We start from the raw sequence: 23,064 nt of genomic DNA, 5'->3' as shown, positions 1-23,064 counted from the left end.
GCCAAGACCGTAGGATCCTACGCAGTGCCGTAGGGGACCGCACCGCCACTTCCCAGCAAATTAGGGACACTGTTGCTCCTGGGGTATCGGCGAGGACCATTCGCAACCGTCTCCATGAAGCTGGGCTACGGTCCCGCACACCGTTAGGCCGTCTTCCGCTCACGCCCCAACATCGTGCAGCCCGCCTCCAGTGGTGTCGCGACAGGCGTGAATGGGGGGACGAATGGAGACGTGTCGTCTTCAGCGATGAGAGTCGCTTCTGCCTTGGTGCCAATGATGGTCGTATGCGTGTTTGGCGCCGTGCAGGTGAGCGTCACAATCAGGACTGCATACGACCGAGGCACACAGGGCCAACACCCGGCATCATGGTGTGGGGAGCGATCTCCTACACTGGCCGTACACCACTGGTGATCGTCGAGGGGACACTGAATAGTGCATGGTACATCCAAACCATCATCGAACCCATCGTTCTACCATTCCTAGACCGGCAAGGGAACTTGCTGTTCCAACAGGACAATGCACGTCCGCATGTATCCCGTGCCACCCAACGTGCTCTAGAAGGTTTAAGTCAACTACCCTGGCCAGCAAGATCTCCGGATCTGTCCCCCATTGAGCATGTTTGGGACTGGATGAAGCGTCGTCTCACGCGGTCTGCACGTCCAGCACGAACGCTGGTCCAACTGAGGCGCCAGGTGGAAATGGCATGGCAAGCCGTTCCACAGGACTACATCCAGCATCTCTACGATCGTCTCCATGGGAGAATAGCAGCCTGCATTGCTGCGAAAGGTGGATATACACTGTACTAGTGCCGACATTGTGCATGCTCTGTTGCCTGTGTCTATGTGCCTGTGGTTCCGTCAGTGTGATCATGTGATGTATCTGACCCCAGGAATGTGTCAATAAAGTTTCCCCTTCCTGGGACAATGAATTCACGGTGTTCTTATTTCAATTTCCAGGAGTGTAGTTGAACTGATCAGGAACCAAACAGAGATCATTTTCACTCATCTGTCACTACCTGAGGCACAGCATTCATAAATTGCACAATTCTGTAAAACAATTTACATTAAAAAAATACATATGTTCAACACACAACAAATCTCTCTGCCATACCTCAACTATGATTTCAAGGGTGAAAATTACTTGAGTAGCATCAGATTCTTGTATGTGACACCTTTCTAATCAAAAGCACATGTCAGGTAATACATACACATCACTGATATCTTATTTTGGTCATGTTTGCAAGGAAAGAGCCTGCTTCCCATCCTAGAGTAAAGGTACCATATCTTCAGTTGAAACATCTGTACCACATCATGTTAGATTAACAGGGCACATTGAACGTGATGATAAAAGAAGAGCATAAATAGGCACTAAACAAAAAATAAACTGAACTAGAATGATAGTGAGCTCTGCAAAATTTTAACTGGCAGACAATAAGAAAAAATAATGTTTAATATTGCAGTGGATACATACTTATAAAATAACAAGAACCAGTCTTCAGAAATGATTCTTTTCATATTCTTTTGTGTACCTGAATATAAAACCAGACTAATAATAGTTTGCACGTAAGTATACAAGAAATAATTCTTCCCAAGCTTCAGCAATAATTAAGCAAGGAGAAAAATTTAACATGCCATACAATAACAAGTAAACTTAGATGTGCACTCTCTTTACCACAGTTTGGATGTAACTACGAATACAAGAATGTCCTGGAATTACTGGATTTGGATGTGTGCTGTAGTGAGTTGCTTAAAGGAATCGTGTCTCACGCCACACGGTGGCATACAAGCTGCAAGCTCAGATCACAAACTAGTAAATCACTTCTCACTAAACAAAAAAAATTGAACTAGAATGATAGTGAGCTCTGCAAGAACCATTTACGTTTTATGTTATAGCTACCCTCATGTTGTCTGTTGGCCACTAAATCTAATCAGTGAAGTTCTTTGGTCATAGTACATAGTTTGGATTAGTGACATGTTCTTACCTCGACTTATTGCTGGTAAACAGATGTAAGACCTAAATCAAATCTCCAACAATATGGAAGCAGAGACTGCATCCATGGGCACCTACAAAAAATTTTCCACAAGGGCAGCAAAATTCAAAACTATCATTTTTGATGAAACTGATTTGGTAAGTTTGGCAACATACTGTGCCCCTAGAACTATATTTGACATGAAGTATAAAATACTTACTGTTTTTCAAAAAATTAACAGTTGTCTGTTTTCTACTTTTAAAGTAAGTTACTATGGTACCTAAACAGTAAGCATATTTCAATAGTATTCAAAGTATAAATTTTCTATGTTGACTGGCATTACTAATTTGAACAAAGTGTATTTGAAATGCAACATTTTTTGGGTTAGTTGAAGTGTAGTCCAAGGCCAATATACTACTAGGTGAATGTGACAAACTCCCAAAACCAACTTCAAATTAGCCAGTAGAATCAATTTTCAGGCGCTTAGGAATGCACTGAGGTAATCCTTGTCTCTCCAGTTTGTCACATTATTGTGCAGCTATGCCAAATGGAATGCATAGCAAGTTGTGCTATATTGCACTCAAAGACTTTGAAAACGACCCAATCCTGGAGAGCACATTTTTCTGCCTTGAAATTTCTATCTCTTCTCCTCTTTTCTAGAGCAAGAAATTGATTTTGCTGTTTCCAACAGATGTGTTTGGGTCCACAGATTGAATATAACTAAACAGATCTATACAATGGCATGTCTGCTCCTCTGAGTGTACTACAATATGTAGCTTTGTCATGTAAAAAACCACAATGGCAAACTACCTCTGTGTTCCACTATAACGTAAGGGCATCATTAAGAGTATCGGGAACAGATGACTGACACGCATGCTGCTGCTGTGTTTATGATGTGATGGGAATTGGCAATGGATTCCATACCTATGGGAAATGGACCGGCTCTTTACTACAGCATGTTAAGGGCTGGAAAAAAACCTTGAAGTCATTATTTTATTTCAGTAATATTATGTAAAGGTTTGCACCCATCCTGATTGCCGAAAGTGCAGCGGCCCCAAGAAATCAGCATAATTTCCTGTGAACAGAGTGACAACTAAGAAAAACAAGATATATGTAGTGACTGGTAAAGCTACAGTATTCTTGATGCATTTGGCAACATTAAATTGCAGGTTAGTGAAGTTGCAGATAATGACTGTCAGAAATTTGATAGAATTTTGTAATGAAAGTATAGACCACACCCAGATCCCGGGAGGAATCTCCTCTTCTCAGTACCATTCCATGATGAATGAGACACTAAAAACCACAATGAATCACAAACAATTCTCCAAAGCACTCTCCTCCTCTGGCCTTTGAACATACGTATCTCTCACTTCCAAACACTCCAAAAGTGCTGCTTCATCACCCTGTACCTCAAAGGCGTTGAATGGATCAATACATTACTCTTCCAGAACTATTATTTTCTCAAGACTTGTTCTGAAATCAGACCATCCCTCGTTGATATTCTCAAACTATCCCACCCCTCATTGATCTCCTTTCTCCTGCAACAAACTTATCAAATCATATGATATTCCCAGACCATTATCGTCCTCCAAGAATCCTACTCTTGCAATCTGCCCCATGCATCCACTCACAACCACAACTCCAGCCCCATCACTGGTGAATTTTACAATGTCAAAGGATGAAACAAACATATAAAGCCACCCTCCAATTTACATGTGCCCACTACGTGGCCTTTTATACAGGAATTTCCACCACTAAATTGGCCGAAAGCATGGATGAACATGAAAGAGTGTCTGCCTTGAAGCCTACCAATACCCTGTTGCTGACCATGCTCTGCAGCATGATTCAAGATACCCTACACCATATGGACCACTTGGATCCTTACTTCTTGTACTGGTTTCCCTAAAACTCTATAGAAATGCACATCCTCTTGTCCCACGTTCCTCTTCCACTCAGTCTATGTTAACAACATTCCTCACCTCTTTTCAGATTTGGTAGAATTTAATTACTATTTAATATTTTCTTTCATTCACCCTCCCCCCCCCCCCCCCCCCTCCTCTCCTCTCTTCCTATTTTTTAACTGCATTATTCTGTCTACCTTTCATTTCACTTCCTCTTTTAATACATCCATTTTTAACAACCTACTCTCTCACACACTTTCTCATCCTCACAACAGGTGGTTCCATCTTTCATAGAGTATGTTAAGACGTGCCCCACTTTTCACACATAACCAACTGATGCCACATTCCTCCCTGAGGAAGGAACATTGAGTACCACAAGCTAGCATTACTGTTTTATACGTTACATATTTCTGTCTAAGTGCAAGGAATTTTGCCTCCTGGAGACCTAGAAATCGCCAGCCAGTTTGTCTCCTTGTAATTTCCCATTTTCTTAAGTAAATTTTCCCTTTGACATTAATTATTAATTCTATTAAATGAATATCAGAGTGGTATTGGCACTTATTCAAGTACCCAGAAAGGAAGTCTCTTATTTCCTATTTTTATGGCCTCAACCTTCATTAGTCATTGTCTCACCCATCCAGCCCCTTCCCTGTTCCCATTACAGCACTACAAAGCCCCCATTCCACCAACACACCCAGTCTTGTTTCTTCTCTCCTTTTCTGCTAAACCCCCTCCCCCCTTCCCATATCTCCCCTGCCTTCTGTCTAATCTCCCAACTGCACACAGCTGCCCTACCCTCTCTCCACCTCATTCCTGTGTGCTCCCCAGCAATACTACATTGTCCTCCACCCCTACTCTACAATCCCTCCCTCTCTCCTCCCCAGCCTCCTCCTTACCCTCACCCAGTCGCCACTCTCATCATGCACTGGTGTTGCTGCTCGCAGTGTCGCTTCAGTTGCCTGAGAATGCAGTCATGCGTATGAGGTGTGTGTGTGTGTGTGTGTGTGTGTGTGTGTGTGTGTGTTTTTGAAGAAGACTCTAATGGTACTGTTACTATTTTATATTTTTGTATGACAGACACATCATTATGTCTCACAGTGCTTTCTCCACAAACTTTACATTTGTAGGCAGCTAATAAATTAATATTACCATTCTTAAATATTTAACTATGTCAGCAAACCAAACCTATAAGTAACAAAATGTTTCAATATAATATGAAAATCTTTCCCCACTCCTTTTTCTGTTGTGTTATAGATCATAAATCTCTTCAGCTGCATCCCATCAACTTACAGAGTTTACATGTAGAGCAACTGCCACAACTAAAAGAGAAAAGTAGCCTCAGTAAATAAAGCAAGCTCTGTTAGATATTACCTTTTGTGCTTTTATGTTATACGCTCTTTCAAAATGACTCACAGCTTTTAGTAAAACATCTTTTATTTCTGGATGTACAGGAGAAACTACAGGTGAACCACCATCACTTTCCATGTAATAGAATTTCATTTTATCATAATTCACCTGAAACAAATGAGATTAAATTATAAATTGTTAAAACAATGTCAACAAAACATCAATAATGATAAAACTTTTGAAGTAAAAATGTGGGAGAAACTAATTAACAAACTGTGCCTGGTATGTAGTAGTAAACAAAGTGGCTTAAACAGTGCACTTGATGGTGACTCCAGTTCCTATATTTAATTTTATGGCATGAAGAAATAAAGATTATTATGAAAAAGTATAGAAAAAAGATAACTAAAGATAAAATGAAAAGTAAACATATCATCATCACAAATCAAAATGAGAGGTAAACCATACCTACAAATGACAAAAACAGCAGCAGTAATAGTGGTTCAGAATTGCTTCAGTAGGTTGTGATATGATATGAGATTTAATTAAAAAGTCTCTATCAAATCGTATTCAGAATCATCTTCAACGAATTGTCCCACAACAGTACTATATTTGAAGAGTAGATATGGGGGCACATTTTGTTTTGTATTTGAAAGTAACCAAGTGTTTGTGCAATGCCTCTGGCTATACAATGGAAAAAATTCCAACACAAAAAAGGAGTTGTGCAAGATAAACAAAAGTTGGTAGGCACATTTCTGTAACTGAAATATGACGTCTATTAAAATTTTGCACTGGTAGTGCCAACTATGATGATGCAAATCATGTTTCCTTTAAACACACGCTGTAACAGTCATGAGCATTAATTACCTTTTAGATTGGACATGATACTTCAAAAAGACTTGGCAGTACTGTAGCCACTGTTCATGACTGCTGGCATCATTGTCCAAGGAGACTGTCACTTGGCACTACCGAGAGAGAAGACCGTCGTGATCAGTGTATAGCTGTGGTGCATCGTACTGCATTTGCAGCAACAATTCGAGCAGCAGTTGGCACCACAGTGACACAAGGAACTGTTATAAATAAATTACTTCAAGGAATGCTCCAAGCCTGGTGTCCTGTAGCATCCATTCCACTGACCCCAAGCCACTACCATTTGTAACTTCAGTAGTGTCAAGTGAGAGCTCATTTGAGGGTGGAGTGAAAGCCTGTTGTATTTCCTGATGAAAGCTAGAAAGCATCAGTGCCAGTTGTTTTGTTCTTTTTGGGGTGGACGGGCGCTAAATTGAGGTTATCGGTGCCTCAGTACCAGCGATGACCGTATGTTGGTTAGGAGGAGGCCAAGTGAGAGCTGGCAAGCACCCTGTCTGGGGCCTAGACACACTGGACCTACACCCGGAGTTATGGTCTGGAGTGCAATATCGTATGACAGCAGGAGCACTCTAGTGGTTATTCCAAACACAATGACTGCAAATATGTATGTCAGTCAGGTGATTCGACCTGTTGTGGTGTCATTAACGACCAGCATTCCAGGGGGTGTTGCAAAGTGTGTCACAAGTTGTTTTAAGAGGACCAAAGGATCAGTGTGCAGAGCACATCAGAGGTTAAGACCCTCGGCAGTTGACTGTCGCTGGTGGCCCAGAAGGCTATGGAGCTCGGACCAAACCTGCGATGAAGAGGCATACATCCCCAGGGAGGAACATAGTGCTCCCAGCATTCCACTGTTCATGACTGCTGGCATCATTGTCCAAGGAGACTGTCACTTGGCACTACCGAGAGAGAAGACCGTCGTGATCAGTGTATAGCTGTGGTGCATCGTACTGCATTTGCAGCATTCCTTTTTACTCTCCTTAAGGTAACGAGCCTTAGCATGGAGACGCTTAAAAGCGAGGAGGTTGATCTGTGAAGGGTGTCACTTAAATCTCTGCAGCACACATAGGTGGTCCTGGACAGCAAATGCGACATTCTCGGTCCACCACAGTTCCAGTCGACAATGAGGGGGACCTGTGGATAGGGGGACACCAGTGCCAGCAGCATGAAGAATAGAAGCAGAGATGCCTTGCACAACTGCATCAATGGAATTCGAGAGGGAGGTGTCAAAGTGCAGAGCACGCATATATAAAACCAACTGGCTCTGTGGAATGCCCAATGTGGGGGCCTGTCTGCCTGGCAGCAGCGAGGTAATGACAGAATCACCGAAAAGTGGTCACTGTCACGAAGGTTATCACGGGATGACCAATGTAGAGAAGCCACGAGGGCAAGGGAGGACATTGTGAAATCAATAGCAGTAAGGTGCCAAAGCGGCACTGAAGTGGGTAGGGGAATCATCACTGAGGAGAGACAAATTGAGGCCAGGAATAACATCACTGCGCTCCTCAAAAACATAGGAAGAATAGGGCCTCTCCCCGGGACACTAGTAGGGGACCACTACCCATTGAAGTGACACTACCCTACAGTGGGTGGCAGGCATTGAAGTCCCTAAGGAGGAGAAATGGGGGCAGGAGTTGCTGGATTAAGGTATACAGTGCAATGTAAGGAAGTGGCCTGCCTGGAGGGAGGTAGACATTGCAAATGGTGACTGCCAGAGTCATTTGCACTCTAACCACTATTGCTTCCAGATTGGTATTTAGGGGGATCCAGTCACTAATGACTACCCTGGGGCTGGCAAGGTTCCTACGAAATGCCAAATAACCACGAAATGTTGGAGAGTGGTCATCACGGAAATGCGTTTCTTGAAGAACAAGACAGAAAGCAGAATAGGAGGAGACGAGACGTTGCATTTCCTGTAGGTGACAATAGTATCCATTGCAATTCCACTGGATAATCGTGTGGCGAGACTCCAGGTTAGACATAAAGAATCCAAGAGGAAGTCATGGCACTCTATCAGTAGTAGTCACCGACAAGAATGAGGTGATACCCATAAATAAGATGTTAGACTGAAGTTGCGAGGGGGGAGATGGCACCTCTGAGGGCACCTGGGTTGGGGGGGGGGGGGGGGCATTTGTCTTGGGACTTATGTTTCTTCTTCTTCTCTTTCAGAGGTGGAAGAGGGCAGAGTAGAGAGGGAGTACAGGCGTCGACAATATCTCGAACCAAAAGAGAGCGGGCAACCTTGGGGTGCACAGATGGTTCATCCTGTGACCAAGTGATGGTAGGAGTCATCCGGCCTGAGAGACGCCGCGGAGAGGGGTCCCGGGAGGAAGACCAATCACTGGCAGGTGCCGAAGAAGAGGGCACTTCTTCGGCCGGGGAGGGAAAATGAGGGAGAATGGCTCCTCGATGGGAGGTCATGAGAACTGCAGGGGAGGGGGAGGGGGAGGGGGAGTGGGAGGAGGAGAGGGAGGGGAGGGGGGGAGGAGAAGAGGACAGGGCTGGGGTAAGGAAGAGGTAGGAGGAGAAAATAAAGTAACAGAGGCAAAAGTTGAAGATAGTGACATTGTATGGAGTCTCTCATACTTTTGGCGAGCCTCTGCATAAGACAGGCAATCCACGGACTTGTATTCTTGGATCTTCTATTCTCTCTTGTACGCTGTGCAATCTGGCGAGGGGGGGGACTAGTGATCAGCACAAGTGACACACACAGGTGGCGGAACACAGGGGCTTCCCTCATGGAGGGTCCGCCGTACAGCGGGAAGACATATGCCCAAAATGCAAGCACCAAAGGCACTGCATAGGTGGAGGAAAGTACAGCTTCACGTCACATCTGTAACACATAGCCTTGACCTTCTCCAGGAGGGTATCCCCCTCAAAAGCCAGAATGAAGGCACCGGTATCGGTGCGGTTGTCTTTGCAACCCTTCTGCACATGTCAAACAAAATGAATGCCACGCCGCTCCAGATTAACCCGGAGTTCCTCGTCAGTTTGCAGGACGAGATCCCTCCAAAAAAATCACTCCCTGGCCCATATTCAGAGATTGGTTAAGAGTAACAGGCACTGGGACATTGCCAAGACAATCACAAGCATAAAGAGGTGTGGATAGGTTGGAAGAAGAAGCTTAGATCAACATGGAGCCCGACCGAAGCTTACTAAGAGACTACACTTCACCAAACTTGTCCTCAATATTTTCCACAAAAAACAATGGCTTTGTGGCAGTGAATGTGTCCTCATCCGTCCTAGTACAGATGAGGTAGTGGGGAAAGGGTTTCATCCCAAGACAGCAAGCTAGCCCTCCTCCCATGGTGTAGCCAGGGAAGGGAAGGTTGCCAGGTCATATGAAGCAATATTCAATGAGCCTTCGCCATTTGAAGGGACAGCTATTTGAGAACGGTCTGATTTTTGCAGCCTGATATGCTTCATGCACCGAGCATCCGCCCTGATACCACCCACTTTGACCAGGGGCTCTCCCCATGAGTGCCACCCAGCCACAGCAAGATCTGTCTGGCACAGCGGCCATTGCCGGGAGTTCCAATGATCCAAGAAGATAAGCAACCACTCTTTGGCATATATGGGGAGGGAACAGCTCAGATATAAGTAGCGTGATCCCTGTGTTGTCAGGGGGCTCAGCCATATGGGCACATAACAGCCCCACCACATAGGCTGGCTACACGTGCTGGTGACCTAGCAGGGTGGAAGAGGGATATAGTGGGGAAGGGAGAGGAGAAGGAAGGGGGCAGAGGAATTCACACCATAGATGCAAGGGAGGGAGTTCTTTCCCATATGGCTCACACTAAAATAGGAAATTTTGAAGTGGAGGTCAAACCTCAAGCAGGGACCTAAATGCCAAAAAGGATGAAAGAACAGGCAGAAGAAACAAAATTGCAACCAATACAGGAAACCAGGTGGATACCCATTTCGATATAATTCAGAGCACTGAGAGAGAGGAAGGAGGGGCAATGGGGAAGGCGGGAGGATAGGGAGTGAGGGAGGGAGGGAGGATAGGGAGGGAGGGCAGGGTGAAGGAAATGCAGCCAGGAAGGAAGAATTGGCTGCAATAGGTCGGGGCCCCATGTGCGCCACGCACAAACTCAGGAAAAACCGTGAGGGGGAAAAGGGGGGGGGGGGGGACAGCTTGTTTGTTGTCATGCCTATGAAGAAAGCAGCACAATTGCTGTAGCTTAGTTTGTTGATTACATTGGTGCCGTCAAAAGCAGCCCTGCCCTTTATGGGACAGGTCTTGCATCTACATCTATTACAAGAGCATGAGCCATAAGCAAGGGTGGAGTACAGATGGACAAGAATATTGTGTGGGTTTGGTGGGTGGTGGTATTCCTAAATCTGGCAGACAATTAACACCGTTGCTCCAGTACTGGGTGTTACTGAGTCATGAAAGAAGTGTTCCTTTGTGGCCATACAATAGAAACTTGAGAGGTGATACATGAGTGGAAAGGCAATGCTCCAGTCATCTGTTTCTGGACAAGGTTGGGAGGATAATTTCTGTCTGTGAAGGCCTCAGTGAGACCCTTATTATATCTGGAAGTAGACAGTTGTCACTACAGATGTGATAACCTCTGGTTGCTGGGTTGTATAGAAGGAACATTTTTGTTATGGAATGATTAGCAGCTGCAGAAGTGGAGGTATTTCTGTGGTTCATAGGTTTGATGTGGATGTAGGTACTAATGTAACCACCCTTAGGGTGGAGGTTAACATCAAGGGAGGTGGCTTGTTGTCTGAGGAGGACCAGGTGAAGCGAATGGGGTGAAGGTGTTGAAATTCTTGAGGAATGTGTATAAGATGTCCTCACTCTCATCCAGATCACGAAGATGTAATCAGTGAATCTGGACCAGTTGAGAGGGTCTTGGATTCTGGTGGTTAAGAAGAATTACTCTAGATGGCCCATGAATTGGTGTGTATAGGATGGTGCCATGTGGGTGCCCATTTCTGTACCACAGATTAGTTCATAGGTGATGCCTTCAAATAAGCAGTAACTGTATGTGAGGATATGGTTTGGAGTCAGTTGGGCATTGAGGAAGGTAGTGTTCAATAACAGCAAGGCCATATGAACTGGTGATGTTAATGCAGATGGAGGTGGCATTGACAATGAAGAGCAGTTCACTGGATGGTAAAGGAACACGTACTGTGAAGAGTTGGTGGAGGAAATGGTTGGTGTCTTATGTAGTGGGCTGGTTCAGGTAATAGGCTTGAAGGCATTGTTCCATGAAAGCAGAGATTCTCTCTTTAGAGGCACAGTTCTGACCACAACTGGGTGTCCTGGGTGGTTGAGTTTATGGGCTTCAAAAGCATGTAGACAGTAGGAGTGCAGGGAGAGGTAAGGGTGGGAAGAGATATAGACTCAGGGTAGAGGTCTGGGATTGGTGTATGGATTTGATGAGGAACTGGAGATCCAGCTGGATTTCTGGAGTGGGGATACTATGACAGTGTTTGTAGGTGGACTTATTTGACAGCTGACTGAGTCCCTCTGCCAGGTAATCCCTGCAGTTGAGTAGTATGCACAACACCACCTCAAAAAACTCTCCTACCTTTTCACACCTTACTCCTGCCTTGGACTAACACAATCCATCTCCACCACAAGAGCCTCCATCAAACCTCCCCTATACCTTCTCATAGCTGACAACCTGCCTTGCAGACCAACTACATTTACCACAACCTCAGAAACTCCATCTCACCACCAGACATAATCCGGAACCTGAACAGATCCAAAACACAGTCATGGAGGAGCCTTGCCCTTACTGAACACTACCTTCCCCAGTGTCCAACTGACTCCAAACCTACAACCTCTTTTCTGGACACCATGACCAACTAAACCCTCACCCACAGTTTTGAAGGCATCACCTACAAACTAATCTATGGTACAGAAATGTGTACCCACATGGCACCATCCTATACAAACCTATTCTCAGGCCATCTAAGGCAATCCTTCCTAAACAACAAAATCCCAAACTCCCTCAACTGATTCAGATTCACTGATTACAACTTCATGATCTGGATACGAGTGAGGACACCCTATACACATTCTACCAGAACCTTAACACAGCATGTCATTCTCAATGGAGAGAAGTCTTCCGAAGTAAGAGTGATTTCAGGTGTGCCACAGGGGAGTGTCATGGGACTGTTGCTGTTCACAATATACATAAATGACCTGGTGGATGACATCGGAAGTTCACTGAGGCTTTTTGCAGATGATGCTGTGGTGTATCGAGAGGTTGTAACAATGGAAAATTGTACTGAAATGCAGGAGGATCTGCAGCGAATTGACGCATGGTGCAGGGAATGGGAATTGAATCTCAATGTAGACAAGTGTAATGTGCTGCGAATACACAGAAAGATAGATCCCTTATTTAGCTACAAAATAGCAGGTCAGCAACTGGAAGCAGTTAATTCCATAAATTATCTGGGAGTATGCATTAGGAGTGATTTAAAATGGAATGATCATATAAAGTTGATCGTCGGTAAAGCAGATGCCAGACTGAGATTCATTGGAAGAATCCTAAGGAAATGCAATCCGAAAACAAAGGAAGTAGGTTACAGTACACTTGTTCGCCCACTGCTTGAATACTGCTCACCGGTGTGGGATCCGTACCAGATAGGGTTGATAGAAGAGATAGAGAAGATCCAACGGAGAGCAGCGCGCTTCGTTACAGGATCATTTAGTAATCGCGAAAGCGTTACGGAGATGATAGATAAACTCCAGCGGAAGACTCTGCAGGAGAGACGCTCAGTGGCTCGGTATGGGCTTTTGTTCAAGTTTCGAGAACAACCTTCACTGAAGAGTCCAGCAGTATATTGCTCCCTCCTACGTATATCTCGCGAAGAGACCATGAGGATAAAATCAGAGAGATTAGAGCCCACACAGGAGCATACAGACAATCCTTCTTTCCACGAACAATACGAGACTGGAATAGAAGGGAGAACCGATAGAGGTGCTCAGGGTACCCTCCGCCACACATCGTCAGGTGGCTTGCGGAGTATGGATGTAGATGTAGATCTCCCAATCGCCTCACCTTGTTCTCCTCAGCCCAACAAGCCGCCTTCCTCAATGTTGACCTCCATGTCAAGGATGGGTTACATCAGTACCTCCATCCATATCACAGTAACCCAAGGTCATCACATCTGTAGTGACAAGCAGTCCCCCTCCAAACATAATAAAGGTCTCACTGAGTCCTTCATTGACCGTAATTACCCTCCCAACTGTGTCTAGAAACAGATTTCTTGTGTCTTGTCTCTCGACTCACCAATGACCTCCCACACACCCACTGTCCGGCCACAAAGGAACACTTCTCTTGTGATTCAGTACCACCTAGGACTGGAGCAACTATATCACAATCTCCACCAATATTTCAACTACCTCTTAGCGTGTCCTGAAATGAGGAATATCTTACTCACTTACTACATCCCACAGTGAGATACCATCGCCCACCAAATATCCTTGTCCATCCCTTTTCCACCCCTGCTCCCAACCACTTGCCTCATGGCTCATATTCTTGCAATACACTTAGATGCAAGACCTGTCCCATACATCCTCTATGTAGTAAGTAGCAATCTATGCTTTTCGTATTGTTGTACAGCGCATTTAATATTCACAATTTAGAGAAGTGCTACAGAAGTTTTATGAATATTTCACGCAACTTCATCAGTTGTACACCGATTGTAAACAAAAATATGACAGTCTACACAGGAATAAGATTTTCCAAAATACGAAAGATTTTAGAGTCCCGCTAAAGTTAGAAAGGCTGACAGAAATGACAATGAAAGCAACAGTCTGCAAGGCCAGAACAGAACAAGAGGTGTCAGGAGAGTTCTATGTAGGGAAGAGGTGGCGACCGGGAGATGTGAACTCTGTGCTGGCTACAGAAGGTAATTCGGCAAATGCCAACAAATCCAGGAAGGGCTAGGTTGTGGCATATGCTGATGGCAGCATTAACTGCAAGGAATATCAGAGCTTTGAAGGATAATTTTGTTGCATTTGAAGTAGTGGCTCAGAATAAGAATGGAGGCAAAACAAACCGTATGATGTGAGATCATGATTGTTATGGAAAAGAGACTTCAATAAAAATAACTGGAAAATAACATCAAAAAGTGGAAGTGTTGAAGTATCTAGGTTTGAGAATAAAATGAGGCAATAGGACAGCAGTAGAAATTCATGAAAGGATAGCACTTGGAAACCGCTGCTATTATTTCTTGCAGAATATATTCAGATCCAGAAATGTTAGTTAGAATATAAAAATCAAAGTGTATTTAACTATATTAAGATCTTTATTAAGATATGGATCAGAGGGGTGGGTGATGACTACTCATGAAGAAGGCTGGTTACTTAGATAGGAAATGAAGATTTTGAAAGGTATGTGTGGAGCCCCAAGTGGAAAATAGCTGGAGAATGACCAACACAAAACTAAAGAATTTTTGGAAAGATGAATATTGTAGTGAAAATCAAGCAAGGAAGAACAAGATGGGCTTGTCACATACAGAGAATGCCAGAAAATCAGAGTGTTAAAAAAGTGTTTACAGGAAAGCTCGAGGGGAGGAGGAGAAGAGGAAGACTCACGAAAATGTGGACTTAAAATATGGAAGAGGACCTCAAAGCAAAGGGAATCAGAAACTAAAGAAGGAAAGCAATGGACAGAGACAAATGAAGGCATCTGAAAAAGGATGCCGAGGTTCTACAATGACTGTAGCACTGACCAGTAGGTACGTAAGTACGTTCATAATTAAGTAAGTAAGCAAGCAAGCAAGCAAGCAAGGATGTCTGACATACCACTGAGCCGACTTCCCTCAACTACTATAAGCCATGATGTAAAGTCATACCCGATGTCTCTCTATGCCTTGATGCCAGGAGTAACACCGCTGTACCCCTCAAAAACATTGGAAGAATAGGACCTCTCCCCAGGACGCTACCATACTTGTTGACAATGGTCATACAGGATAATGCAAAACCATGATTCATCACAACACAATGTCATGCCATCCACCAGAAACCCTTGCTTCCTGGTAACAGCATCATTCCAAGTGCACTAATTTGTGTTGTGGTGTTAGTGGCAGCTACATATATGACGGTAATTCCCTTGTTCGGCTGTTGCTCATCTCTGATCAATGGTGCAAGATGATGCAGAATGTTGTTGGGATCCCATTATTTGTTCTCAGATGGCAGCTGCAGATTTGAAGCAGTTCCAAAGTGCTTGTTGCACAATATGGCAGTTCTCCCTCATGGTGGTCCGACGTGGCCGACTGGGACCTCGATGACAAGTATTCTGCCGTCACATTCCCATGCAGTACAACATTGCATCTCTGTGTCCTCCTTAATGACCTTTCAACATCTGACACTGTTAAGGCCCCTTATATACCGTACTAGGTCTTATAACACCACTAAACACAAACTACACTAACATATCGTATTTACTCGAATCTAAGCCACACTTTTTTTCCTGTTTTTGTAATCCAAAAAACCACCTGCAGCTTAGAATTGAGTGCAAAGTAAGCGGAAGTTCTGAAAAATATTGGTAGGTGCCGCCACAACTAACTTCTGCGTCCAATATATGTAGTGCTACATAGGCATGCTTTGCAGGCACAAAGATAAATACTGGCGCCAAAACCTCTGTGCCAAAAAAAAAAAAAAAAAAAAAAAAAAAAAAAAAAAAGAGGTGGAAAACGAACTTTTTTTCCCCTGCCCCGAGTTTCGACCACTGCATTTTCATACCTTATCCATCAAAGTAAATACAAATTCCGCATTGTTCATCTTCGAATGTCGCAGCGTTTCAATGTACTACGAAAATCCGACTGGCAAGACTGTTAGGGATGTTTGTCAATATGGCCAACTCTATGTTCTGAATTTTTTCCTACCTGTGAGAAGAGATGGTTGCTAATAGGAACTTTTATGAATTGTGAATCACCTGCAGTATTCTCTTCACCATAAGAATAATACGAATATAAACATTTTGCCACGTATTCTTTCATGTTTGCTGCTATCTCATTTAAATTCTGTCTGCCTAATAAACTACGAAACTAGAGTGAGACAACAGCAAATGCGTAAGAATATACATATCATGTCATGTTTATATTCGTATTACTCTTATGCGTAATAGCGATACAGTCAAAAATCAAGCACGGCAATTGACTAGATTTTTAAATTTACAATTACTCTAATTTCTGTGCAGAATGTAATGCACTAAAGAGGCTTCTGCAAAGATTTTCAAAAGGAGAAAAATTTTCACCAAACTCTTGTTCAGAACGTCTTCTATCATACACAATCTATTATTTGGTTCTTGTTGATCATTATCAAAGAAAGCAGCAATGTAAGAAACAACAAATAGCAGTCTCTTGCCATTGTTTCACTAATGAGACGATTCCTCTCTCTTTTTTTTAATTGTGAGCGGCGGTAGCACGCACAAAAGCAATCCATGCCGTGAGTAGCGACAGGTCGTAAACACACATTATCAGAATGCGACAAACAACGCATGACACAGAGCAGTAATGCATCTTCAGCTTAGAGTGACGTAAACACCTATAACAAAGAGAATGGCATTTATCAGATCAAAGAAAAATAAGCAATCAATTCAAACCAGACGAAGCACATGAAAAAGGAAGGGTACCCGTATAAATACGGACGGAGCGCCTGACGCATAGCAATGGCTACCTGGTAAAGCTTAACTGCTAAGCTTACGACTCGAACCAAACTACTGTAGATGTATCGTCATTCATTCGACCTAAATTGTGTCTCATATTACAATGGACCAACTTTGTTTCGATTTGGGGGTGCGGCCTAAAACTTTTCTCTCCCCTTGAATTTCGAGTCTCAAATTTCAGGTGCGGCTTAGATTCGTGAAAAATTTTTTTCTTGATTTCGAGTCTCATTTTTCAGGTGCGGCTTAGATTTGAGCACAGCTTAGATTCGAGTAAATACGGTACTCCGTGGTAGTTCTGTCTCCGAGAATGGGAACACTAATCTTTTACATATCTTCCTATGGTGCGTATGTGTATGAAGTTATGCTGTCATCATACCATGTCTTCTAGACACTTCACTTTCTTGTCAGGCAGTGTATCTACATGCTAGGCACATGTTTATACATGAAACACAACAAATTGTTACAAATCATGCCTTTAGTACACAATCTGACAGTGGAACATCCAGGATGGTATAATAATAATAATATTATGAAAAGGATAAATCACTCCTCACCATATAGAGATGTTGATTCTCTCTCTCTCTCTCTCTCTCTCTCTCTCTCTCTCTCTCACACACACACACACACACACACACACACACACACACACGACCATTATTTCTGGCCACTGTGGTCAGAGTCCACACAGACAATCCCACAAGCACAACTCACACATAATCAGTGTCTGGTTGCTGTGGCTGGCATCCAGCCATAGCAGCCAGGTACAATGGTCGCTACACTTGTGCTTGTGGGAATGTGTATTTTCTACTTCAGAGGAAGGCCTTTAGGCTGAAAATTAAAATCTATACCAGTCTTTTCATTGTCTGTGGCTTTAAGCTTTAAGTACAAGAATGTTTTTTAACTAAATATTTACTTTTTCCTCCAACTTCAAGTGAATTGCATTTTTCCCAGCTATTACTTTCAAGGTAGGCAGCAAGTCTACTGCATAACGACACATAGGACCAGTTCCCAGGAAGGTATTTTGTTCTTCAGAAGGCACAGGGTATTCTCCTTGATTAGATACAATACCTAAAATAAAAAAAGTTACATGGATACATGGCATTTTTACAGAAGCAAGTGCAGTATTAAAAGAAAATGTTACTATATTTAATCATAAGAATGATTACATAAAGAACCTGTGCTTATTTTCTTTCTGAGTTAAAATTCTTACATCTGCAGCTATATTCTGCAAATAACTGTGAAGTGCACAGAAGAAAAAGATTCACATATGGGCAGTGGGATGAATAATTGCTTAACTGCCTTTCTGCTTAAATGCCTTTGTGTACATAGTAAATAGTTTAATCTTATCTTATGTTCCCTACAGGGAGTTGTAGCATATTCTGAGGTTCTTCACTTAATGCTGCTTCTTGAAACTTTGTAAGTAGCTTTTTTTATGTACAGTGTGTCTACCTTCAAGCATCTGCTAGTTCAAAGTTTTTCAGTGTCCCCATGACACAATCCCATGATTCAAATGAACCTGTGATTATTCGTGCTAAAAACAAGTGTTTGTAGGTAATCTCCTTTGTAGACTAATAGTATTTTCCCAGTATTGAATCAATGAACTGATGTCCACCACATATTTTATGTACAACTGAGCATATGTGATCATTTCACTCACATCCCTGCAAACTGTTCCACGCAGGTATTCATATGAACTGACTTATTCGAACTGTAATTCATTGATATTGCATTCAGATATTACTTTTTTTCTTTTCACTAAGTGCAAAATTTTACATTTGTAAACATTTAATGCACACCGCCAATCCTTTCACCACATGAAATCTTATCACGACCTTACAGAATATTTCTGCAGCTTTATTGAAACAGTACACTGTTACAGATAATTGCACCATCTAAAAAACATTAGAAGTTACTACTAATATTATCTACCAGGTCATTAATACACAATATGAAAAACAAGGATACCAACAATCTTCCCTGGGTCAAACTGAAGTTACTTCTGCATCTGCTGTTGACTCTCCATACAAGATGACATGCTGTGACGTCCCTAACAGGAAATTCTCATTCCAGTTACAAATTTCATTTGATACCCTATATGACTCTTCTTTTTTTTAAAAGTGTTGCTATGGATGTCCTGAGGCATGGCATTCAGGAAATTATGTGATAACAGCGCTTGTTGGATTTCACACGACTAATGCTTTTTGAAGCTATGCTGGCTGGAATGGAAATCATTCTGTTCAAAATACTTCATTATTTTTGAGCTCAGTTTCTGTTCTAAGATGCTGTAGCAAATGGATGTCAAAGGTATTAGACAGTAGTTTGTGGGTCATTTCCACTACCCTTTTTGTAGATGGGGTGACTTGTGCTTTCTCCAAATTACAGGACACAGTTTTTTGTTCAAGGGATATATTGTGTATTATGGTTGAAAAGGAACTCACTCAGTCACAAGTGCTGTATAGAATCTGACAAGGATGCCATGGAGGTCTGGAGCTTTGGTCAAGTTTAGTAATTTCACCTCTGTCTCAACACCACTGACATTAATATATATCCCCCTAAGGTAAGTCTTTCCGCTCCCGGAATTGGAATGACTCCTTACCCTCTCCCTTAAAACCCACATCCTTTCGTCTTTCCCTCTCCTTCCCTCTTTCCTGATGAAACAACCATTGGTTGCGAAAGCTTGAATTTTGTGTGTATGTTTATGTTTGTTTGTGTGTCTAACGACCTGCCAGCGCTTTCGTTTGGTAAGTCACATCATCTTTGTTTTTAGATATATTTTTCCCACGTGGATTGTTTCCCTCTATTACATCCATATCATTAATTTGAACCCAACAATTACGTTTGTTATTGTCACTGTTGCATTTCGAAATCTTTTCTGTCGTCTTATTTTCTCTCTCTGTTTTTGCCACTAGTTTCACTTTTTATTCACCTTCTCCTTTTTACCGTAATCTACTATACAATTTTATCCCGCCTATATATACTCAATAATACGTAACCCACTTCCAAACCATAACAAAAAAAATATTTTTTCCGCTTTCAACACTACCGCTGCTATAAAATCCACCGTTTTTAGTTCACAAACAGTTCCTTTCACCTATTAAACAACCATTTCGGCTAGTTCTAAAAACTTTCGCTTTATTTCCATTTCCGTTTTTCCCACATCACTGATCATTTTTAGCCGCTTCCCACAGGTTTTAACGTCATTATTTCTTCGTCAGGCAATTGTTGGCCTCATTTTCATAATCTGCCACCACAAAACCACTCCTTTTAATACATTTACACACAGTTTTTTCGAAATTTTCCCGAATTTCTCCACCCTTTAACGTGTTTTGGCAGCAACACAACCACCTAATCTTTGTGCACATCGTTGTCTACCCACCCAAGTTCACCACAGGATCAACATAGCCCATCTTGAACCAACACTTTTTCACCTTTTTTCACACCAGGTCTCCAGTTGCTTTCTAGTTCACCTTTATCTCTACCCATATATTTTTATTTTCACTTCCATTTCAGCCTCATGTTACACTTTCCACCTTCTAATACCATGTCACCCTCACAACACCCCCACAACGACCCCATTAAGTTTTATTTACATTCCCTCCCCAAACATGCCTTCGCCCTAGCCAGATTATGCTCCCATATTTTATTTTCTCAGGTTTGTCTGACGTTTGGCATTACCCCCAAAGGCCTCACACACAAAGTTCCCATCTCTGGCTGCCACCCTTCTGTCCATCAGTCCCTATACTAATTCCAAACTGAACAATCCATTGCCCTCACCAACCTAATCCTTCACCTACACATCAACTCAGCCAACGAACACACCCGTCAACTCCTATCCTTAATAAAAGTCCTTAGTCTTTCCTCTCCCACATCCACACCGGCTGTTCAGAGCATCCTGCTACAGGCCAACCGCAAATTAGAACAGCATGCCACCCTCCACCTCAATAAACTATCTAATCTCCTGGTTTCCCACCTCCAGAAAGGCAACTCACTCACCCTCCACAACCTTTCCAACGAACCTCAACCTCCTCTCATTGCACAGAGACCCAGTCTCTCCCATCTACTCAATCTCCCATTTCCAGCTCAACTCCCTCCAAAACCTCAAAATTCCAATCAACACAATCTGGAACCACAACACCCTAATTCAGTAGTTAACCTTTCCTCCAAACCTCTCTCCCAATCCGAAACCTCTGTCCTATCCAAAGGCCTCACCTTCAGCCCCACTCCCAGATTCAACCAAACAGCCCTTGTCAAAGATTTACTGTCCTACACTCGTACTCTCTGCTGGAAATATCACTCTGCCACGAAGAAAAATGATCCTAATCCTACTCCTAATGATCCAAATCCCCAAGACACTATCCAAATAGAACCCTGCCTGAAACAGTTACGTCCTCCATCACAGTGGGACCCACCTCCTCTTCCTCAAAATCACCCTCTCCAAACCTTCCAGGAATTTCTGACTTCCAGCCTTGCCTCTCAATCCTTCTTAAAAAACCTTAATCCTACTCCCAACATCACCACTGCTGAAGCCCAGGCTATCTGTGATCTGAAGGCTGACCGATCCATCATCATTCTTCCAGCTGACAAGAGTTCCACGACCATGGTACTTGATCGCCGGGAGTCTGTGGCCGAGGGACTGTGTCAGCTTTCAGACAACACCACATACAAAGTTTGCCAAGGTAATCACATTCCTAATGTCCAGGCGGAGCTTCAAGGAATCCTCAGAACCTTAGGCCCCCTACAAAACCTTTCACCTGATTCAATCAACCTCCTGACCCCACCGACACCCCGCACCCCTACCTTCTACCTTCTTCCTAAAATTCACAAACCCAATCATCCCGGTCGCCCCATTATAGCTGGTTACCAAGCCCCCACAGAACGTTATCTCTGCCTACGTAGATCAACACCTTCAACCCATTACATGCAGTCTCCCATCCTTCATCAAAGACACCAACCACTTTCTTGAACACCTGGAATCCTTACCCAATCTGTTACCCCTGGAAACCTTCCTTGTAACCATTGATGCCACTACCTTACACACAAATATTCCGCACGTCCAGGGCCTCGCTGCGATGGAGCACTTCCTTTCACGCATATCACCTGCCACCCGACCTAAAACCTCTTTCCTTGTTACCTTAGCCAGCTTCATCCTTACCCACAACTTCTTCACTTTTGAAGGCCGGACATACCAACAATTAAAGGGAACAGCCATGGGTACCAGGATGGCCCCCTCGTACGCCAACCTATTCATGGGTCGCTTAGAGGAAGCCTTCCTGGTTACCCAGGCCTGCCAACCCAAAGTTTGGTACAGATTTATTGATGACATCTTCATGATCTGGACTCACAGTGAAGAAGAACTCCAGAATTTCCTCTCCAATCTCAACTCCTTTGGTTCCATCAGATTCACCTGGTCCTACTCCAAATCCCATGCCACTTTCCTTGACGTTGATCTCCATCTGTCCAATGGCCAGCTTCACACGTCCGTCCACATCAAACCCACCAACAAGCAACAGTACCCCCATTATGACAGCTGCCACCCATTCCACATCAAATGGTCCCTTCCCTACAGCCTAGGTCTTCGTGGCAAACTAATCTGCTCCAGTCCGGAATCCCTGAACCATTACTCCAACAATCTGAAAACAGCTTTCGCATCCCGCAACTACCCTCCCGACCTGGTACAGAAGCAAATAACCAGAGCCACTTCCTCGTCCCCTCAAGCCCAGAACCTCCCACAGAAGAACCTCAAAAGTGCCCCACTTGTGACAGGATACTTTCCGACACTGGATCAGACTCTGAATGTGGCTCTCCAGCAGGGATACGACTTCCTCAAATCCTGCCCTGAAATGAGATCCATCCTTCATGAAACCCTCCCCACTCCACCAAGAGTGTCTTTCCACCGTCCACCTAACCTTCGTAACTTCTTCGTTCATCCCTATGAAATCCCCAAACCACCTTCCCTACCCTCTGGCTCCTACCCTTGTAACCGCCTCCGGTTTAAAACCTGTCCCATGCACCCTCCCACCATCACCTACTCCAGTCCTGTAACCCGGAAGGTGTACACGATCAAAGGCAGAGCCACGTGTGAAAGCACCCACGTGATTTACCAACTGACCTGCCTACACTGTGAAGCTTTATATGTGGGAATGACCAGCAACAAACTGTCCATTTGCATGAATGGACACAGGCAGACAGTGTTTGTTGGTAATGAGGATCACCCTGTGGCTAAACATGCCTTGGTGCACGGCCAGCACATCTTGGCACAGTGTTACACCGTCCGGGTTATCTGGATACTTCCCACTAACACCAACCTGTCAGAACTCTGGAGATGGGAACTTGCCCTTCA

The 23,064-nt window shown here is 43.5% G+C and overlaps 1 protein-coding gene across 2 annotated transcripts in view; it reads right to left on the bottom strand.

The window, feature by feature from the left end:
• The window catches only part of LOC124775044 (fatty-acid amide hydrolase 2-A), a 181,228-nt gene that overhangs the window by 94,236 nt on the left and 63,928 nt on the right, over positions 1–23,064 (bottom strand). For both annotated transcript variants that reach the window (XR_007015588.1, XM_047249825.1), the window contains exons 6-7: positions 17,638–17,792; positions 5,242–5,385 (exon numbers count right to left, since the gene is read on the bottom strand). Coding sequence is in view for 1 of the 2 variants with exons in the window: in XM_047249825.1 (XP_047105781.1) it covers positions 5,242–5,385; positions 17,638–17,792 (299 nt within the window). In the remaining variant the exon portion in view is untranslated. The remainder of the gene's footprint in view (positions 1–5,241; positions 5,386–17,637; positions 17,793–23,064) is intronic.

The sequence above is a fragment of the Schistocerca piceifrons genome, chromosome 2 (genome assembly GCF_021461385.2).
Source record: "Schistocerca piceifrons isolate TAMUIC-IGC-003096 chromosome 2, iqSchPice1.1, whole genome shotgun sequence".
In the NCBI taxonomy this organism is placed as follows: domain Eukaryota; kingdom Metazoa; phylum Arthropoda; class Insecta; order Orthoptera; family Acrididae; genus Schistocerca; species Schistocerca piceifrons.
This window is presented reverse-complemented; position numbering and strand designations above follow the sequence as displayed.